The sequence below is a fragment of the Tachysurus fulvidraco genome, chromosome 22, assembly GCF_022655615.1.
Source record: "Tachysurus fulvidraco isolate hzauxx_2018 chromosome 22, HZAU_PFXX_2.0, whole genome shotgun sequence".
In the NCBI taxonomy this organism is placed as follows: domain Eukaryota; kingdom Metazoa; phylum Chordata; class Actinopteri; order Siluriformes; family Bagridae; genus Tachysurus; species Tachysurus fulvidraco.
The window spans coordinates 3,799,187-3,814,615 of NC_062539.1; the positions used below are offsets into that span (position 1 = coordinate 3,799,187).

At 36.8% G+C, this 15,429-nt stretch overlaps 2 protein-coding genes across 2 annotated transcripts; both read right to left on the reverse strand.

Moving 5' to 3' along the window:
- Positions 1 to 1,338: 1,338 nt before the first annotated feature.
- On the reverse strand, positions 1,339 to 6,457 carry si:ch73-52e5.2 (protein THEM6). The gene is made up of 3 exons (XM_027166083.2): positions 6,326 to 6,457; positions 2,458 to 2,962; positions 1,339 to 2,363 (listed from the first exon to the last, which is right to left on the reverse strand). Exons 2-3 carry the CDS (start codon positions 2,956 to 2,958, stop codon positions 2,256 to 2,258), a joined length of 609 nt encoding a protein of 202 aa, XP_027021884.1. The 5' UTR covers positions 2,959 to 2,962; positions 6,326 to 6,457; the 3' UTR covers positions 1,339 to 2,255.
- A 106-nt stretch (positions 6,458 to 6,563) lies between these two features.
- Positions 6,564 to 12,069, reverse strand: them6 (thioesterase superfamily member 6). Its single transcript, XM_027166082.2, has 3 exons — positions 11,855 to 12,069; positions 7,742 to 8,246; positions 6,564 to 6,879 (listed from the first exon to the last, which is right to left on the reverse strand). Coding segments are annotated over exons 1-3 (615 nt in total). The 5' UTR covers positions 11,857 to 12,069; the 3' UTR covers positions 6,564 to 6,771.
- Between the last annotated feature and the right edge of the window lie 3,360 nt (positions 12,070 to 15,429).

Below are 15,429 nucleotides of genomic sequence, written 5' to 3' on the forward strand. Positions count from 1 at the left end.
GCTGTTCATAATATTAGCAAGCACGCGATGATAATGTGCATTTGGTCAGATGTGTTAGAGCACAAGATTATGGGCAGTATTATGTGTACGCCTGACGAAAAAGATACGGTTTTAATCTACATTTAAGTTGGGAAAGTGTGTCTGAGGCACACAATATCAGGTGTGCTGTAAAGAAGTTTTTGTATTCTAATACAGTTTGCTATATTAAACAGAACTTCTTAACCTAGCTGACCTGGAAATCTGACACTAGATGGCAGCATTAATCATAGAAACAAAGATTAAAACCGTGCAGTAATTTAAATTTAATCTGGATTTCATAGAGACTAGATTCATGCATTTATTGATTTATGCGTGTTTAGGGATGCTACATGAACACTGAAAATACATCCTGGCTCCATGAATCATGACATTTTATATTACACACAATATACAGTCATATATTCTGTATACATATTTAATACTCATACTGTCTATATTGTGTCGCATCATCTGCATTGTCTTGTATAGTCTGTATTGTATAGTTTGTATAGTATAGTGTTATTTATGTCTGTACTTTTGAGAGTCACCAACAACTGGAACCAAATTCCTTGTGTGTGTGTCAACAAGACTTGGCCAGTAAACCTGATTCTGAATACAATAAGCATACAGTTGTGCAACAGGTTATAAAATAATTACTCTGATCTTTATTAACCCCGTCACAGATAAACCTTTTTATTACATCAAATTAATTTCAAACTGCAGGCTCAGCTCACCATCTCATTCGATCTTGCGTAAATATTAACAATAAGGTGCGTTAACATGAAAACATGCAAAATTCTTGCCGGAAAGCAAGCTGCATCTCAGTACATTCTCGTCAATCCTTTAAATAAATAAATAAATATTCACTCAATATATTCCCATCTTTAAAAAAAAAAAAAAAAAAAAAAATCCAAAAACATATATAGTCGAGATTGACATACCTATTAGATCAGCAATCAGTGTATAATATAAAAAGACATACATCTATTTTAAGTGTTATTTTCAAGCTTGGGATCGTGTTATTATACTGGTCAAAATATTCTAAAATCTTTCTGGACCCAATACATGCAGCCTTTCGAAGAAAATGTCAGAATTACTAAAACGAATAGTTCCCTTTTCAGTAAAAGATGTACTGTACCATTGTTCAGCATAATATAGTGTCAGAAATCACAAATCCTTTCTAAAGAGAGCCTTTGCCATCCTATATTTCAAGATCACTAAATAATAATAATACACAATCAAATAACATGTAGACATCTTTAACCTGTCTATTGACGATGCACTGATACAGAAATGAGTAACCAGCTTAGTATTAATCCATCAGAGAATTATTGGGTTTTTTTTGTTTGTTTTTTTTTTAGCTCTGTTTAAACTAGATGCCACGTGCTACTTTTCCACATACAAGCGATGCCACGTACAAGCTTTTTCCCCAGTCGATGGAAAATTACGCCAAACGCACATAATGCGATGCCATGAGCTTTAGCAGAATATCCAGAGTCAATGTTCTATATACACAAACACAAATGGACAAACGAACTTGACAAAAAAAAAAAAGGAATCGGAAATAAGATGTAAAAAACGAAAGGAATGTGTTGAATACTTGCAATGTTTTCTTCGGTTCTGTTCATTTTAATTTGCTCCTCTGATAACGTCTTCTACTACTTTGGGCTTTTCCAGTTAGGGGAAACATCATCATCATCATCAACTGTTAATATTTGTTTCTCTGATTTATTTAGTTTAATTGTTTTTTGTTTTTAAACAGTCGGTAAAATTGTTACTCTTCTCTACATGTATATTTTCCTATATGATCCGGGTACTTCTGCCTGTTGGAATTTTCACTTCTCACTATTTATACTACAAAATGCCATAGAATTGCGCATAAGTCGGCGATTTGGTACGCACCTTGTATCAGGTTACCTGTATTATCCAAAGATGGTGAAGTAGGTAACTTTCCGTTGACGTCTTTTATTTCAAGTTGTAGATTCGTTACTATGACAACACACACTAGGCCTATGTCAGGTATTGGATGGTGTTTTTTTTTTTTTTGTTTGTTTTTACGAGGATGGCTAAATGATCACAATATCGATTTAATACTCAGTAGCAATGCATCCCTTGTCTCTGTGTATGGCTCTGTGATTTCCTTTTCAAGATTTGACTTCTTTCCCCTTTAGCATACTGGCATAACATAAACATAAAAAGAAAAGGTGCTTAGATAAATAAAACACTGTCTGTGATAATCACTTGGTCTTCTCGTCTAAGCCGCATTCCGCTCTCAACGCCTGACTGTTAGTTGAGATGAAATTGATCCAGTGCTGAAGGTCTTGTGGGATATCAGGGCATTCCACCTAAAACACACACAGACAAACGTAACACGCTAAGATTACTAATCTATGCTCATGTGCAAAAGTAAGCAGATGCTCTGGCTTGAACTGACTTTACCTTTCTCTTGCAGACATGCTGCAAAATCTGATCAGGCGAGCTATGAATAACATTCTGCCTGCAGAGTATGACAGCGGAGATAAAGCCGTCAGATTTGGACACGAAGCGCTGTTCCATGTAGAATGACTTCTCGTCCCAGGCCATGAGGCGGCTCCTCAGCTCGAACGCCTCTCCGAGTCCGAGTGACCGCCGATAGCGAATGGTCGAGGCTCCGACCACCATCCTCGCTCCGATTGTGTGGGAAGCCTTGAACATTCCGTTGCGTGTGTAATAAGACAGTCTGGCGAAGTCGCACTCCCTCAGATAGCGAGCGTTGTTCATGTGGCCCATGTAATCAATGTCGTGGGGGAGAACCCGGCCATGGACGACCTGCTCGGCGAGCACATCTTGGACCGGGTCCTGGAACAGGTACTTCAGGACCGCCCAGGCTCCTCGCACAAAATACCATAAGTCAACGGTGCTAAACAGCACAAGCAAGCTGGACAGAACCCACAGCAACATGTCTCTGAAATTTGAGATGGTTTATCAAATTAATCAAGGAAATCTTATTCTATACTCAAATCACACACTGAAACACAATATACCTATAAAATGTATAGAACTGAACGTACGTACCACTAATGCACGTTTTAATTAATCGTTAAAGCTTTTAAAGCTAATTAATTATACATCACACACAGTAAGAGATACACAATACTTTACAAATCATGTAGGGGAGAAGAGAGGTGCAAGAGTCCATCCATCCATTTACTGTAGCGCTCATCCTATACAGGGCTGCAGGAAGACTGGACTTGACAAATCCTATTGGACTTGGATCCCATAGCCAAGTCATCACAGAGCGCAATCGCACACATTCACACTACAGACAATTTAGAGATGCTAATCAACCTATAACTCATGTCTTTGGACTGGGGGAAGAAACCAGAGAACCCAGAGGAGCAAAGGAAGAGAATGCAAACATCACACACACAGGATGGAGGTAGGAAATGAACCCTTAGCACCAGAGGTGCAAGGCATCGGGTGCAACAGTCAATAATTTAAATTTTTTACGAGTACAAATAATATGGAAGGTTACGTATAATTTTAAGAAATAGTTGAAACAACTCTCTTGGAACAGGCACATTACTAGGGTTGCAAAATTCTGGGAATTTTCAAGGTTGGAAACATTCCATGGGAATTAATGGGAATATATGGAAATAAACTGGGAATTTTTAAAAAATGCAGAGTTGTCTATAACAAGGAACCTAAATGTAGTTAAAAAAAATCTTGCAGCATAATTTTGTTTAAAACAACAAGATTTAAAGCAATTTAAGTGAATTTGAATTTGTACCCTGCATTCCTTGGTCACTTGCACACAGCACACTGCTTACTGGAGGGCCATTGAGACCAAACCTCCTGCATATACTTGCATTCTTCCATAACATGCACACTAACACTTTATTTTAGGGTCATTTAACTAGTTGCTTATTAGCATGAATATTAATAGAATATTGGCTATTTATTAGCACTTATTAAGCACATATTAATGCCTTATTCTGCATTACCTTATTCTACATTCTTAATTGTACCCAATACCTAAACTTAACTACCTTACTAATTCTTAATAAGCAGTAAATTAGGAGTGTTACCACATGCACAGATCATTTGATGAACCCCCCCCCCACCCCACCCCACACTCACTCCCCCCGAAATAATAATAATAAAAAAATCCTCCATATATCACTTAAGTGGGGGATTCACCTAAATTTTCCAGGCCTTGACTACCACAGAAGCAGAGACCTAATAAGCTTGAGGAAAAAATGCTTCATTTTACATTTTGATTGGGACTGTTTTAGAAGGGCAATCATTTCATTTCACAGCAATCATAGGGAAATATGTTTATTACAATTGTTAAGTTTCTTATGTCTGCTTATGACCTGTAAAGTTTCCAATTTGGAATATTCCCAAAATTCCCCAGATTAAGTTCCTGTGGAAAGTTTCTGGAAATTTACCGGAAACTTTCCGCCCCTTTGCAACCCTACACAGTACACGGCTTAAAAAATATGGGAAGGTCTGGAATGTTTGTTTGGATTTGGACTTGCTTCTGGTCAGTCATTTTATAGACATGCCACAAATGTCCCTTCACATCCTAATAAATCACTCAGGGGAGAAGTTGTATGATTATAGAGTTGTCTGTGTTCAATCGGTCGAATGTCTGAGTGCGCCTGAAAGTGATGTCATGACGGTCCTACGGTTAATGGTAATGCTAGTTAACACGCTAACTCTAGCAAAACCACTATTTAACTGTAAGAGACTTATTCATTCCAAATATTACCTAAAACAGTTGTCACATAAAATCTACCTAAATATTATATTTAGTGATATTACTGGCCTATATACATCAGATGATATTTTCATGATTTTCTTTTCCATTACATTCTCAGAAAATAACAATACCAATTTGTACTTCACCCTTGTGCCTGAATTGATACCATCAGGGGTACAATTTTTAGTATATACATACCTTTCACAGGAAAGAGGAACATGCTCCCTTAAAAGTAATTTGAGCTACATAATTGAACTCATGATGTACCTTGTAAGCTTAACTCTAAAAGCTCATTCGAGGTACACCGTGTGCGCCTTCTGAGATTAAAAAGATACACACCAAAGCTTCAAAAGCTCTACACTGAAATGTATTGCTGCAGCACCAAGGAAACAAAGCCAGGCATCTTCATTACTGACAGCATGAAGGAGAAAAAATGAAGAAGGTTTAAAATGACACTTAAAAACTACCTTAACACTTAGACACTTAATATGTCAAAGTATAATATGATATTTTTCAATATCTCATACGTTAAGCAAACCAAATCGCAGAAATTGATCAGAATTTTCTTTGTCGCTTGAGGTGGTAAAGTAAAAGGTACGTCTTTTAGCTTTAGTTTATCGACTCGGCACAGAAAACGTGAAGTGTTCTCTTACAAGTAAATTAAAGTACATAATTAGACTCCTTTCCTAAAAGCTAATTAAAGGCACATTACATTGCACCTTTCTGGAGAATAGAGATGTTCCCTTGCTGGTGCCAAAACATGGTTGTGGATGTGGTAGCTCAGTGGTTAAGGTGTTCGACTACTGATCGGAAGGTCATGAGCTCAAATCCCAGGTCCACCAAGTTTCCACTGCAGGGCCCCTGAGCAAGGCCCTTAACCCTCAATTGATCAGGTGTATAAATTGAAATAAAAAAAAAATGTACATCACTCTGGATAAGAGTGTCTGCTAAATGCTGTAAATATTTATAAGAAAACTTTATTTCTGAGAATGGGAAACAAATTGGGAAAAAAGTTAACACATGCCCAAGTATTCAAGTATGTAAAACAAAATAATCAATAAATATATACAATATATAATATATATATATATATATATATATATATATATATATATATTTTTTTTGCCATATCACCCCCCCCCCCCGAAGAAAGTCTGTATTTCCTTTAACAGGGAAATAAACTAGTAACCTTGACTGAACTCCTAGACAGATAACCACGAGGTCTTATTTTCTGCCCAGACATATTAATTACAATCCCGAATATCTCTCTAAAAATTAAACTTTTCTACAAAGGTTAAGACGTATTTGGATATACATATAAACACCATAACGAGATCTTAACACCAAAAATCCCTTTTTTTCCTTAATATGAAGAGAAAAAACCCCAAAGCATGCTAGTTTCAATGAAGGCTAACAATCCTACTGTTAACCAAAACACTGGGAAAGGGAGAGAGGGAAATGCTGCTCGTTAATGAAAACGATACCGAAATAATTCCGCACGGATCTCCGACATCTGGGTTAATAATTCAATAATAAAAAGCATTATGATGTTGTTGTACTCACGCTAATGAAACGCCGGCTGCAGCAAGGTGATACTTCCGGGTTTCCTTGTGATTGGTGTCATCACGAATCACGTGATCAGCAAATACAACAATGAGATTTTATCCGTCATTCCTAAATGTTCTGCAAAGCCCCGCCCACTTTTAAACTGCAACCAATTTACTGTCTCCATAATTATAATTTTTTTTAATATCCGGAAATAATTGACACAACAAAAATGATTGACTGAAAAAAATAAATATTACACGTTGTACAAGAGCAATGTTTATTTGTGCACAAAAACAAAACCATTACTGAACGTTCCAGGTGCCTGATTCGATCGATTCAAGTAAACGACTCACTGAATCGAATTCGAGTTTCAGTTCACACCGCATGCAAAAGTTCTGTGTGTTTATTAGAATATGCAGCAAATGATCGTCTCCTGAAGGTCGCAGGCTCGGGTCAATTCGTCATTCGTTTTTCTTCTCCGGTCCACCCTCAGCCTTTAAAGCCTGGCTGCTTGCTGTTATAAAGCTGATCCAGTGCTGCAGATCTTCTGGAAACTCAGGAACTTCAACCTGTTGAATAAGTCAGAAGCTGTGACTATCATAGACTATGTAAATCCCCGGGGGCGACGGAGGGGACATGGTTTCATTTTATATATACTTTTCACAATAACAGTCATGTTTATATTTTATTGTATGTTGATGGCTTAATTCAACATAATGCAATAAATAGTTTTGAAGAAAAATCTGCTTTGTCATTGAACCTGAGAAAAACTTTGAAAATAACCATAATGACGCGTCTCCATGATACAATAATAATGATAAAAGCAAAGTTTTTCACCGTGGGGACATATCTTTATAAGTACAATTAGACTGTATTATTTGTGTCCCCCTTGCTTATGAAAAATTTTATATTTATTGTCCCCCCCTTACTGTTGAATGAAATTTACGCCCATGATCAAAGTTTGGTGAATTTCTTTAGTTGTACAAGAACACTATAAAACACCAATGATATATGGAATTGTAGTCATGTGAGGCTCAATGCTCTAGTATCCGTAATATTTGATAGATCATAACGAGGATAAAAAGGGAAAAATACTGCTTAAAAACACTTCCTGGGTTTACAGTGATGCAGATTATTTTACTCTCAAAAATTGTTTGAAAGATTCTTCAGTATCAGCACTATGTAACCGTCAGAGATGCAGTTTTTCATTTCTTTCACTTATTAAAGTCAAGAGAAAAACAGCAGAGGCTGGTGAGTGAATGACTGCTTATAGCTGCAATTAGGTAATTATAAGCTTAAAGTGTGTTGTCAAGATGCGTCTCCTAGGTTTGCATGTCTGGTAATGTCCGAATCATGCACACTGGTGATTCCAGGCAAAATTCCCACCCACATCCCTCCCTCCACTTCAGCACATCACATCACATCACATACCTTTCTCTTGCACAGGTGTTGGAGGATTTTATCTGGGCTGCTCCTCAGCACGTTCTGTTTGCAGAACATGACGGCTGCCACCATTCCATCCTTACTGGACACAAAGCGTTGCTCAAGGTAGAACGCTTTGTCGTCCCAGGTGACGATACGAGTGCGCAGCTCAAACTTTTCCCCTACACACAGGGGCCTTCTGTAGCGGACAGTACTCGCACCCACCACCATGGTACCCCCCAGGGCCCTTGCAGCCTTTAACACACCGTTGCGGGCATACAGGGAAATCCGGGCGAAGTCGCACTCACGCAAGTAGCGCGCGTTATTCATGTGACACATGTCGATATCCTGGAGAAGGACGTGGCCTCCGACAGACTGCTCTGCCGTGATGTCGAACACAGGAGACAGGAACCAGGCTCGGAGTAAAACAGCCACCAGGCGTAGGTAGTACCAGACGTCCAAGAAGCAGAAGAGAACCAGCAAGAAAGCTAACAGCCATAACAACAGGTCTGCCCTACAACAGAGACAAGAAAAACAACAATGACAGAAAAATACACTTGAAACCAAAATAGCTATCAATAGCTACAAGAAAACTGAAAGCATTTTATGATTGTTAACAATTAATTAGAGGAAGTTTAGTGCTCTACACCACCTCAGACACTTCCCCACACCTCTGTATACATCCAGTGTTTTTCTGTAAGAGTAATGGGGTGAAGCTGAGCACTTGGCTACGAGTTAGCAAACAGAAGTAGCTTTTAAATTATTAATGCTGCAATCGTCACCTTTAATTGGGAAAAATACACTGCAACAAGTCAATGTTTCAAAGGGTTGGAATTTATAGAAGGACCCCAGAAGGCGAATCTCTTAACAAAAATGCATTTTTAAAGGCTTCTGCATATTTTCAATAAATATATACAAGGATTTCCTAGATTTAATGTATAATAGTGCTTTTAATAGTGGAAGCCACACCTTCACTGGGACTGACACATGCATACACCACACCCCCTTAAGTGGGACTGACACACACAAGCCACACCCCCTTTAGTGGGACTGACACACACAAGCCACACTCCCTTTAGTGGGACTGACACACAGACACCACACCCCCTTTAGTGGGACTGACACACAGACGCCACACCCCCTTTAGTGGGACTGACACACAGACGCCACACCCCTTTTAGTGGGACTGACACACAGACGCCACACCCCCTTTAGTGGGACTGACACACAGACACCACACCCCCTTTAGTGGGACTGACACACAGACGCCACACCACCTTTAGTGGGACTGACACACAGACGCCACACACCCTTTAGTGGGACTGACACACAGACGCCACACCCCCTTTAGTGGGACTGACACACAGACGCCACACCCCTTTAGTGGGACTGACACACAGACACCACACACTTTTTTAATGGGACTAAAAAAGGCCATGCCCCCTTCACAGGAAGTCAGACTTGAGAAACGGAGAACAACATTTCGATCGGCTCCCAAATTTCCCACTGATTAATGTTGTTTGAAATTGGTGAAGCTGTGTTGTAATTTTATTAAGACACCAGAGCACAGAATCAGTTCATCTTTATCCCCTGCTGAGGCCTAAAACAGAATCCAGACATGAGACCGTTTCATTTACACAATTTGCGGAAACACAGCTGACAAATGTTCTTTTTACTATCCATAATTTTTAAACGTGTGACTTGTTGGGTGAAAGAGTCCATGGAGCGTACCACACTCTCGCTGCTTGCACAAGACTGGAGGAGGATTTAAGAAACACAGGACAGACGAGTTCAGCCGGAATGAGCCATGTGAAAAACAACGTCCACTCAAAATGAGTATGTGGAAAGAGATTCGTTCCACTGCCTCTCAGATTGGTAACATGCCCCAACTCATTTGTTTTCGGCCCATAGCAATTTTTTGTGTGTGTGACACATTGAGTGTTTTTTGATAAGAGTTTTTTTCTGCCTTGTGTTTAACATCAGTTTTTTCTGCATTCTCCAGGGTGACCTTTATATCAGTATTTATCTATTATGTTTAACTAATGTAAATATACAGATATATTTATGAATGTAGTCTTAATATGGAAAATGTCTGTAATATCTAAATAAATATATACAATATATAAATTTGTATAAAATATTTACATGTATAAACTTATATATAAATTTATATATAAATTATAAATAAATATAATATAAAAAATGTATAAATATTTATATATAAATAAATGTATAATAGAAATAAAATATTATATATATCATAAATCGGTAAAAAATAAAAATATTGTATATATATAATAAAACTAAATAAAGAAATATAGTATAGATATGTATAATTAAAAAAATATAATAAAAAAGTAGAATAAATAGAGAGAAAAAAGGGAAGAGAAAGAATAAAGAAAAAAAAAAAGAGAGAAGAGAGAGAGATATAAGAAAGGATAAAATAAAAGAACGTAGAGAAAAAGAATCAGAGTAAGGAAAGAGTATATATAATATATACGATATAGATAATATATATATATAAAGAAGATATATATATAAGGTATAATTAAATACTATAGATAATAAGGATAAGGAAAGTATAGATATAGAGAGCGAAAAAAGAGAGAAGGTAGCTGATGTCTTAAACACTAATTATATATATATATATATAAATAATATATACAAGTATAATATATATACACATATAATATATAAATGTTATAATTATATATATATTACAATAGGTATAATTAAATATAGATAAATATGAGCTAATTAAATATATATATATATAAATAGGTTATATATATATCAAGTATAATTATAATATCTAAATAGGTTTTTTTTTTTTTTTATAATTAAATATATCATATATAAATAGGTATAACTTTAAATCTATATATATAAATAAGTCTCATTAAAATAATCTAATATCTCGTAAATAGGTATAATTCAATATCTAATAATACAAGGTATACATTCCATATATAATATAAAATAGGTATAATTAAATATATATATAGGCTATAATTAATAATACATATATAGGTATTCCTAATATATCTATAGGTTATCCTCATTTCCATACTATCGGTCTATTCTCTCTTATCCTTCCCTCACCCTCCGTATCCCTCCCTCTCCATCTCCCTCCCTCTGCCCCCCTCCTCGTCTCTCTCTCTCTCTCTCTCTCTCTCCCTCCGTATCCCTCCCTCCATCTCCCTCCCTCTGCCCCCCCTCCTCGTCGTCTCTCTCTCTGACACAAATAAACCCATCTCGGTTTGTCTCTAATCACATGCTTTCCGTTTCTCTCTCTGTCTCTCTCTCTCACACACACACACACACACACACACACACACACACACACACACACACACACACACAGTGTATGTTAGCAACACAGCACACCAATCATCACACTCCAACCTGCGACACTTACACATTCGAGCCAATATAAAAGTTAAGTGAAACGTGGAAGCTTCATACATGATTTAGAAATAAAAGCACTACCTCGATGTCAGCTCCACAGTTTTAACAAGAACATTCCCTCTAACATTTTACACCACTATATTCTCTCATCTATTTATTCCCACTAGTCAGAAAAGTAATTTCCTCTCTTAAATATCCTCTTAAACTGAGCACTAGTGCAAAATGACCGCGCTTTTTTTCTCTCTTTTTTTTTTTTTACTTTCCCCTTAAAAAGCTTGCATAAAAAATTATGCATAAAGGAAAAAAAATAATAATAGCAGGACACTTCATGCAAATATGGTTCAGGTTATTATATTTCGCCGCAGGCTTGACAAACTGAAAGTGCTCAGAAGCACGTTTTAGTCTGAATATTGACCATAAAGCGCTTTCACTTCAATTTCCTGTAATACCCGAGATTGCACTCCAATCTATATTTCTAACCTGTGGGTTTATTCGCCAAATAACCGGTGAAACTGAGGCGATAATATACGTTCATGAAACTCACGTGCTCAATTCGTGACAGCCATAATAAGCGCACGTGAGCCCAAACTTTCTCCACCAACCTTCGTTTGTAGCCTATAACTTCACCTCTTTCATTTTACTGCACCTTTACATCCTTATTAAATGCGGTAAAACCAAAATGAGACCGTTTCATTCCTTAAAAACAGCACTTACATAGCCGAAAGCAAACTTCAGCAGTTTGTCCTATTTCACGTCCCTGACAGCACGTGGTCCAATCACAAATAGCCCTCGGACACTATATAAGCGCACTACATAAGTAAGGAATAAGGCTAATACATCCTTAAAGAGTGTACAGCGTAACAGCTAAACTGTCTCTCATTAAGAATGTCCGGATTTACTCATTAAGATTCAATAACTTCCTGAACAAAGATTATCAAAAATCTGATTGGTTGAAAGTAGGTTTGGGCGTGGCTTAAAACACGGCCCAAATGTTCCCGATGACATGGCTACTTCGAATCCATTGGTTGTTCGAACAGAGTCGAATCCAAACAATCGATTCTTTTCTTGCTTTTTAATTCTTAAAAAAGGTTTCTAAAAAAACTTTGATCTAAATCACTGTAATCACTTAAAGCAATAGAAACTGAAGCTTCTCTGATCCCCGAGGGTCCTTACACCGTATTTTGAGAACAATGGCAGTAGTCCAAATGAGTCAAATTCGAAAGAGTCAGATCTTCGATTCAGATTTGGGGAATCGTGAGTTTCACATCTTGACACTGATTTGGCTCATGTTCTTGCAGGATCCCTGGGATCATTTGCCATGACCATATACTGTCCCTCCTAGCAAGAACATGAACCGAATCACTGTCACAGCAAGGAATCGATTTCAGAGATTTGGAATTGACTCTCTGGGCATCCACTCCCATCATTATTTGTTGCTCATTCTCAGTCAGATTGTTGAACAACTGTATGAATGTGGCATTTTAGACCTATGTGCTCTGTAAGGGAAAAGGGGTTTATAGAAAGCACCTCATTAAAGTGTAACTCATTATAAAAGCAATGAGGACAGGGCATGGATGAATAGTTTAATTACTGTACCTGTGGATGGAAACCCACATATCTGTAAAATACAGCTGACTGTTCTGCATTGGAATAAACTGATTATTTTAAATAGCAAACATATACTTAAAGGGGAAATAAACAGATATTCCTTTATGGCTTTCTTTCTGTCAATTTATTGCAATTTTTTATATACTATATATACAGGTCCCACACCATTCTACAGACTATAGCATGAGTGAAAAGCATAACGGTAACTTAAAAACTCCAATATTTAACCAATAACTATGCCACATTTAAAGTCATTGAGATCACAGACATTTTTCTTCTATTCTTATGACTAATGTGAACATTAATGTGGACTCCTAATAATGTGAATGGTGATGTACTGTATATAAAATACATGGCATCTGTATAAAATGAAATCTGTTTGTATTGTAGACAGTAGAACTAGATTTAGCTAAAGTTAGAAAGCTTACGTTAGATGTATAAGATACAGCAGTTTGAGTCATTATTCAGAAATATAGACAAATATCATACACCTTTCTAGACTTTATCCATCACTGTGTCAAAGAACTGCACAAACACCTGCATGATATCCTGTGATCTCTCTCCAAACAGTACGACCTTGAGTTTATCAGAGTGCTGCCTTTCTACTCTTGGAGAAATAATTGAACAAGCCAAACGTCATCATCGAAGACATATGGACCGTTGCTGTGATTGATGCATTAGGGGATACTGAATATAATTTTGACCTTGTCATAGTGCAGTCTTCACCCAGTCATGTTCTTTTACTTGTACATCGCATACTGTGGTGTGTTTCCTTATTCTAACACAGATTTCAAACACTTAGAGGAGTTCAGCTCTCACCTCCATACCATCTATTATTTAAGGTGCATCTATTACATCTATTGCTCAACAGCTGCACTATGTACAAATGGCTGCTCTTTTGGGCAGATTTCTATTTAGCTACACTAACACCTCAACACAAAGAGGTTATAGTTATTGTCTATCGATATTAATCATTTTTAAATATTGAATATAGTAACACTTAATTCAAATAAAACAGATTTAGAGAGATACGTACAGCATATTAAAGTGGTGTCATGACATATATATTTTCTATTAATTTAAGTCTTACCAAGCAAACCCATACAGTATTCCTAAATCTGACTGGTGAGAAGGTGTTGATTAATTTTTTACAGGTTTCTATATTTTATATGAATGTTCTCATTCGAATTTGGTATTATTTCTATAGTAACGTTTCATTGCCATTCTGGACAGAGGACTTTGCACTTTGTGGTTTCTACAGTAGGTAACAAGACAAGCCGTGTTCACCAAGACAGAGATAAAGAGAAAAACAGACGAAGGAACAAATGTTTATAGCTGCTATAACGTAAGTCCGTAAGTTTGAGGATGTAATGCAGTATTAAATGCAGCAATAAATGGATAAAAATGAATACTTCTTTAATTCATTCAAAACTGTAATCGTTTGCAAAGTGTTGTAGAAAAAGAGGAATTAACTTTGGGTAATATTAGTTAGTGTTAGCAAATCTCCAAATTTTGTAGAATATAAGAAATTGCTACATACAGTACATAGTCTTAGTAATGTTCTTAAATCAAAATGTCACAGAAATGGCAAAACAGAGCTCATAAATATAATTGCAAAAATAATGTCATGTTTGGACAACAAAAAGACACATTTCACCTGCATACTGTATCACTAATAACCAATCGAGTAGCGTATGATTTCTATTTGCGCCCCTAATTAATCCAAGCGTTTATGTTCTGGAAACGTTTAAATTAATACAGGCTGGCAAAATTCATTTCAGGAACAGATAACGCTCATATTCATCACTCGGATGTTTCTTTCTAAGGAGCTCGTCACAGCGCAGCCTTGACTGCCTGCCACTTAATCAGCCGCAGACTGAAGAGCTCTTGAAAACCAGGCGTTCATCACAGTAATGTGGACGCACCGATTGTGGCGCAATGTGCCTTTGAAATAGTAATGAAGCGAATTGAGAAATCATAGATTGGAAACCAATAAGGAGATTCAATGTTCCAGAGCAGCATTGATAGATATTGTTTTGTGGGTGGAGTGTTTGCACTCACCTCTAAATTATTAATAAATACGCACAGAATATATAATTACATGCGATTACATACTGCACAGACAAATCCGCCCGGTTCTTTTCCCATAATGTTGCTTATAATGAGGTGGATACAAATCAAGAATTTAAGAACTTGTAGGTGCTGCAGAGTATTGGACATGTTTGAGCTTTCAGGTTTTCAAGAGGATTTACGTCAGGAGACTCAAGTAGCCGCTGTGAAATCTTAATTTTGTAGTTTACAAGCTATTATGCGAAGTAACTCTGAAGCTGAACTTCAATTATTTCCCTTAAATTGCTCAATTTAGGTATTACACAGCGATTACCCAATTTTCACATCTCTGGATGCTTGACAGAGTCCAGTGATGATAACAAGGTTCCCTGAGAAAAAAACATCACAGAAGCTCCAAGTTTCTCACATAACTCTTTTATTATTATTCCAAATTTAAGTACAGCACCAGAGCTTTTATCTTAACCTCTTGACAAATTAAGTTGCATGTACAGTACAGTATTTGTGGTTTGATCAGAAGCAACAAGTCTGTTTCACAATCCTAAATTTTATTTTTTTTTAAAAAAAAAACCTTCGGCATCTATGAAGAATGTTCTTGTCAAGTTGCTTTTTAA

Bases quoted from the DNA above. Each gene is read 5' to 3' on its own strand.
- them6 (XM_027166082.2), bottom strand. The intron at 6,880-7,741 runs GTATGTGATGTG...CTTATTCAACAG, and splicing joins AACACCTGTGCAAGAGAAAG to GTTGAAGTTCCTGAGTTTCC.
- si:ch73-52e5.2 (XM_027166083.2), bottom strand. From the start codon at position 2,958: ATGTTGCTGTGGGTTCTGTCCAGCTTGCTTGTGCTGTTTAGCACCGTT. The intron at 2,364-2,457 runs GTAAAGTCAGTT...TGTGTGTTTTAG, and splicing joins AGCATGTCTGCAAGAGAAAG to GTGGAATGCCCTGATATCCC.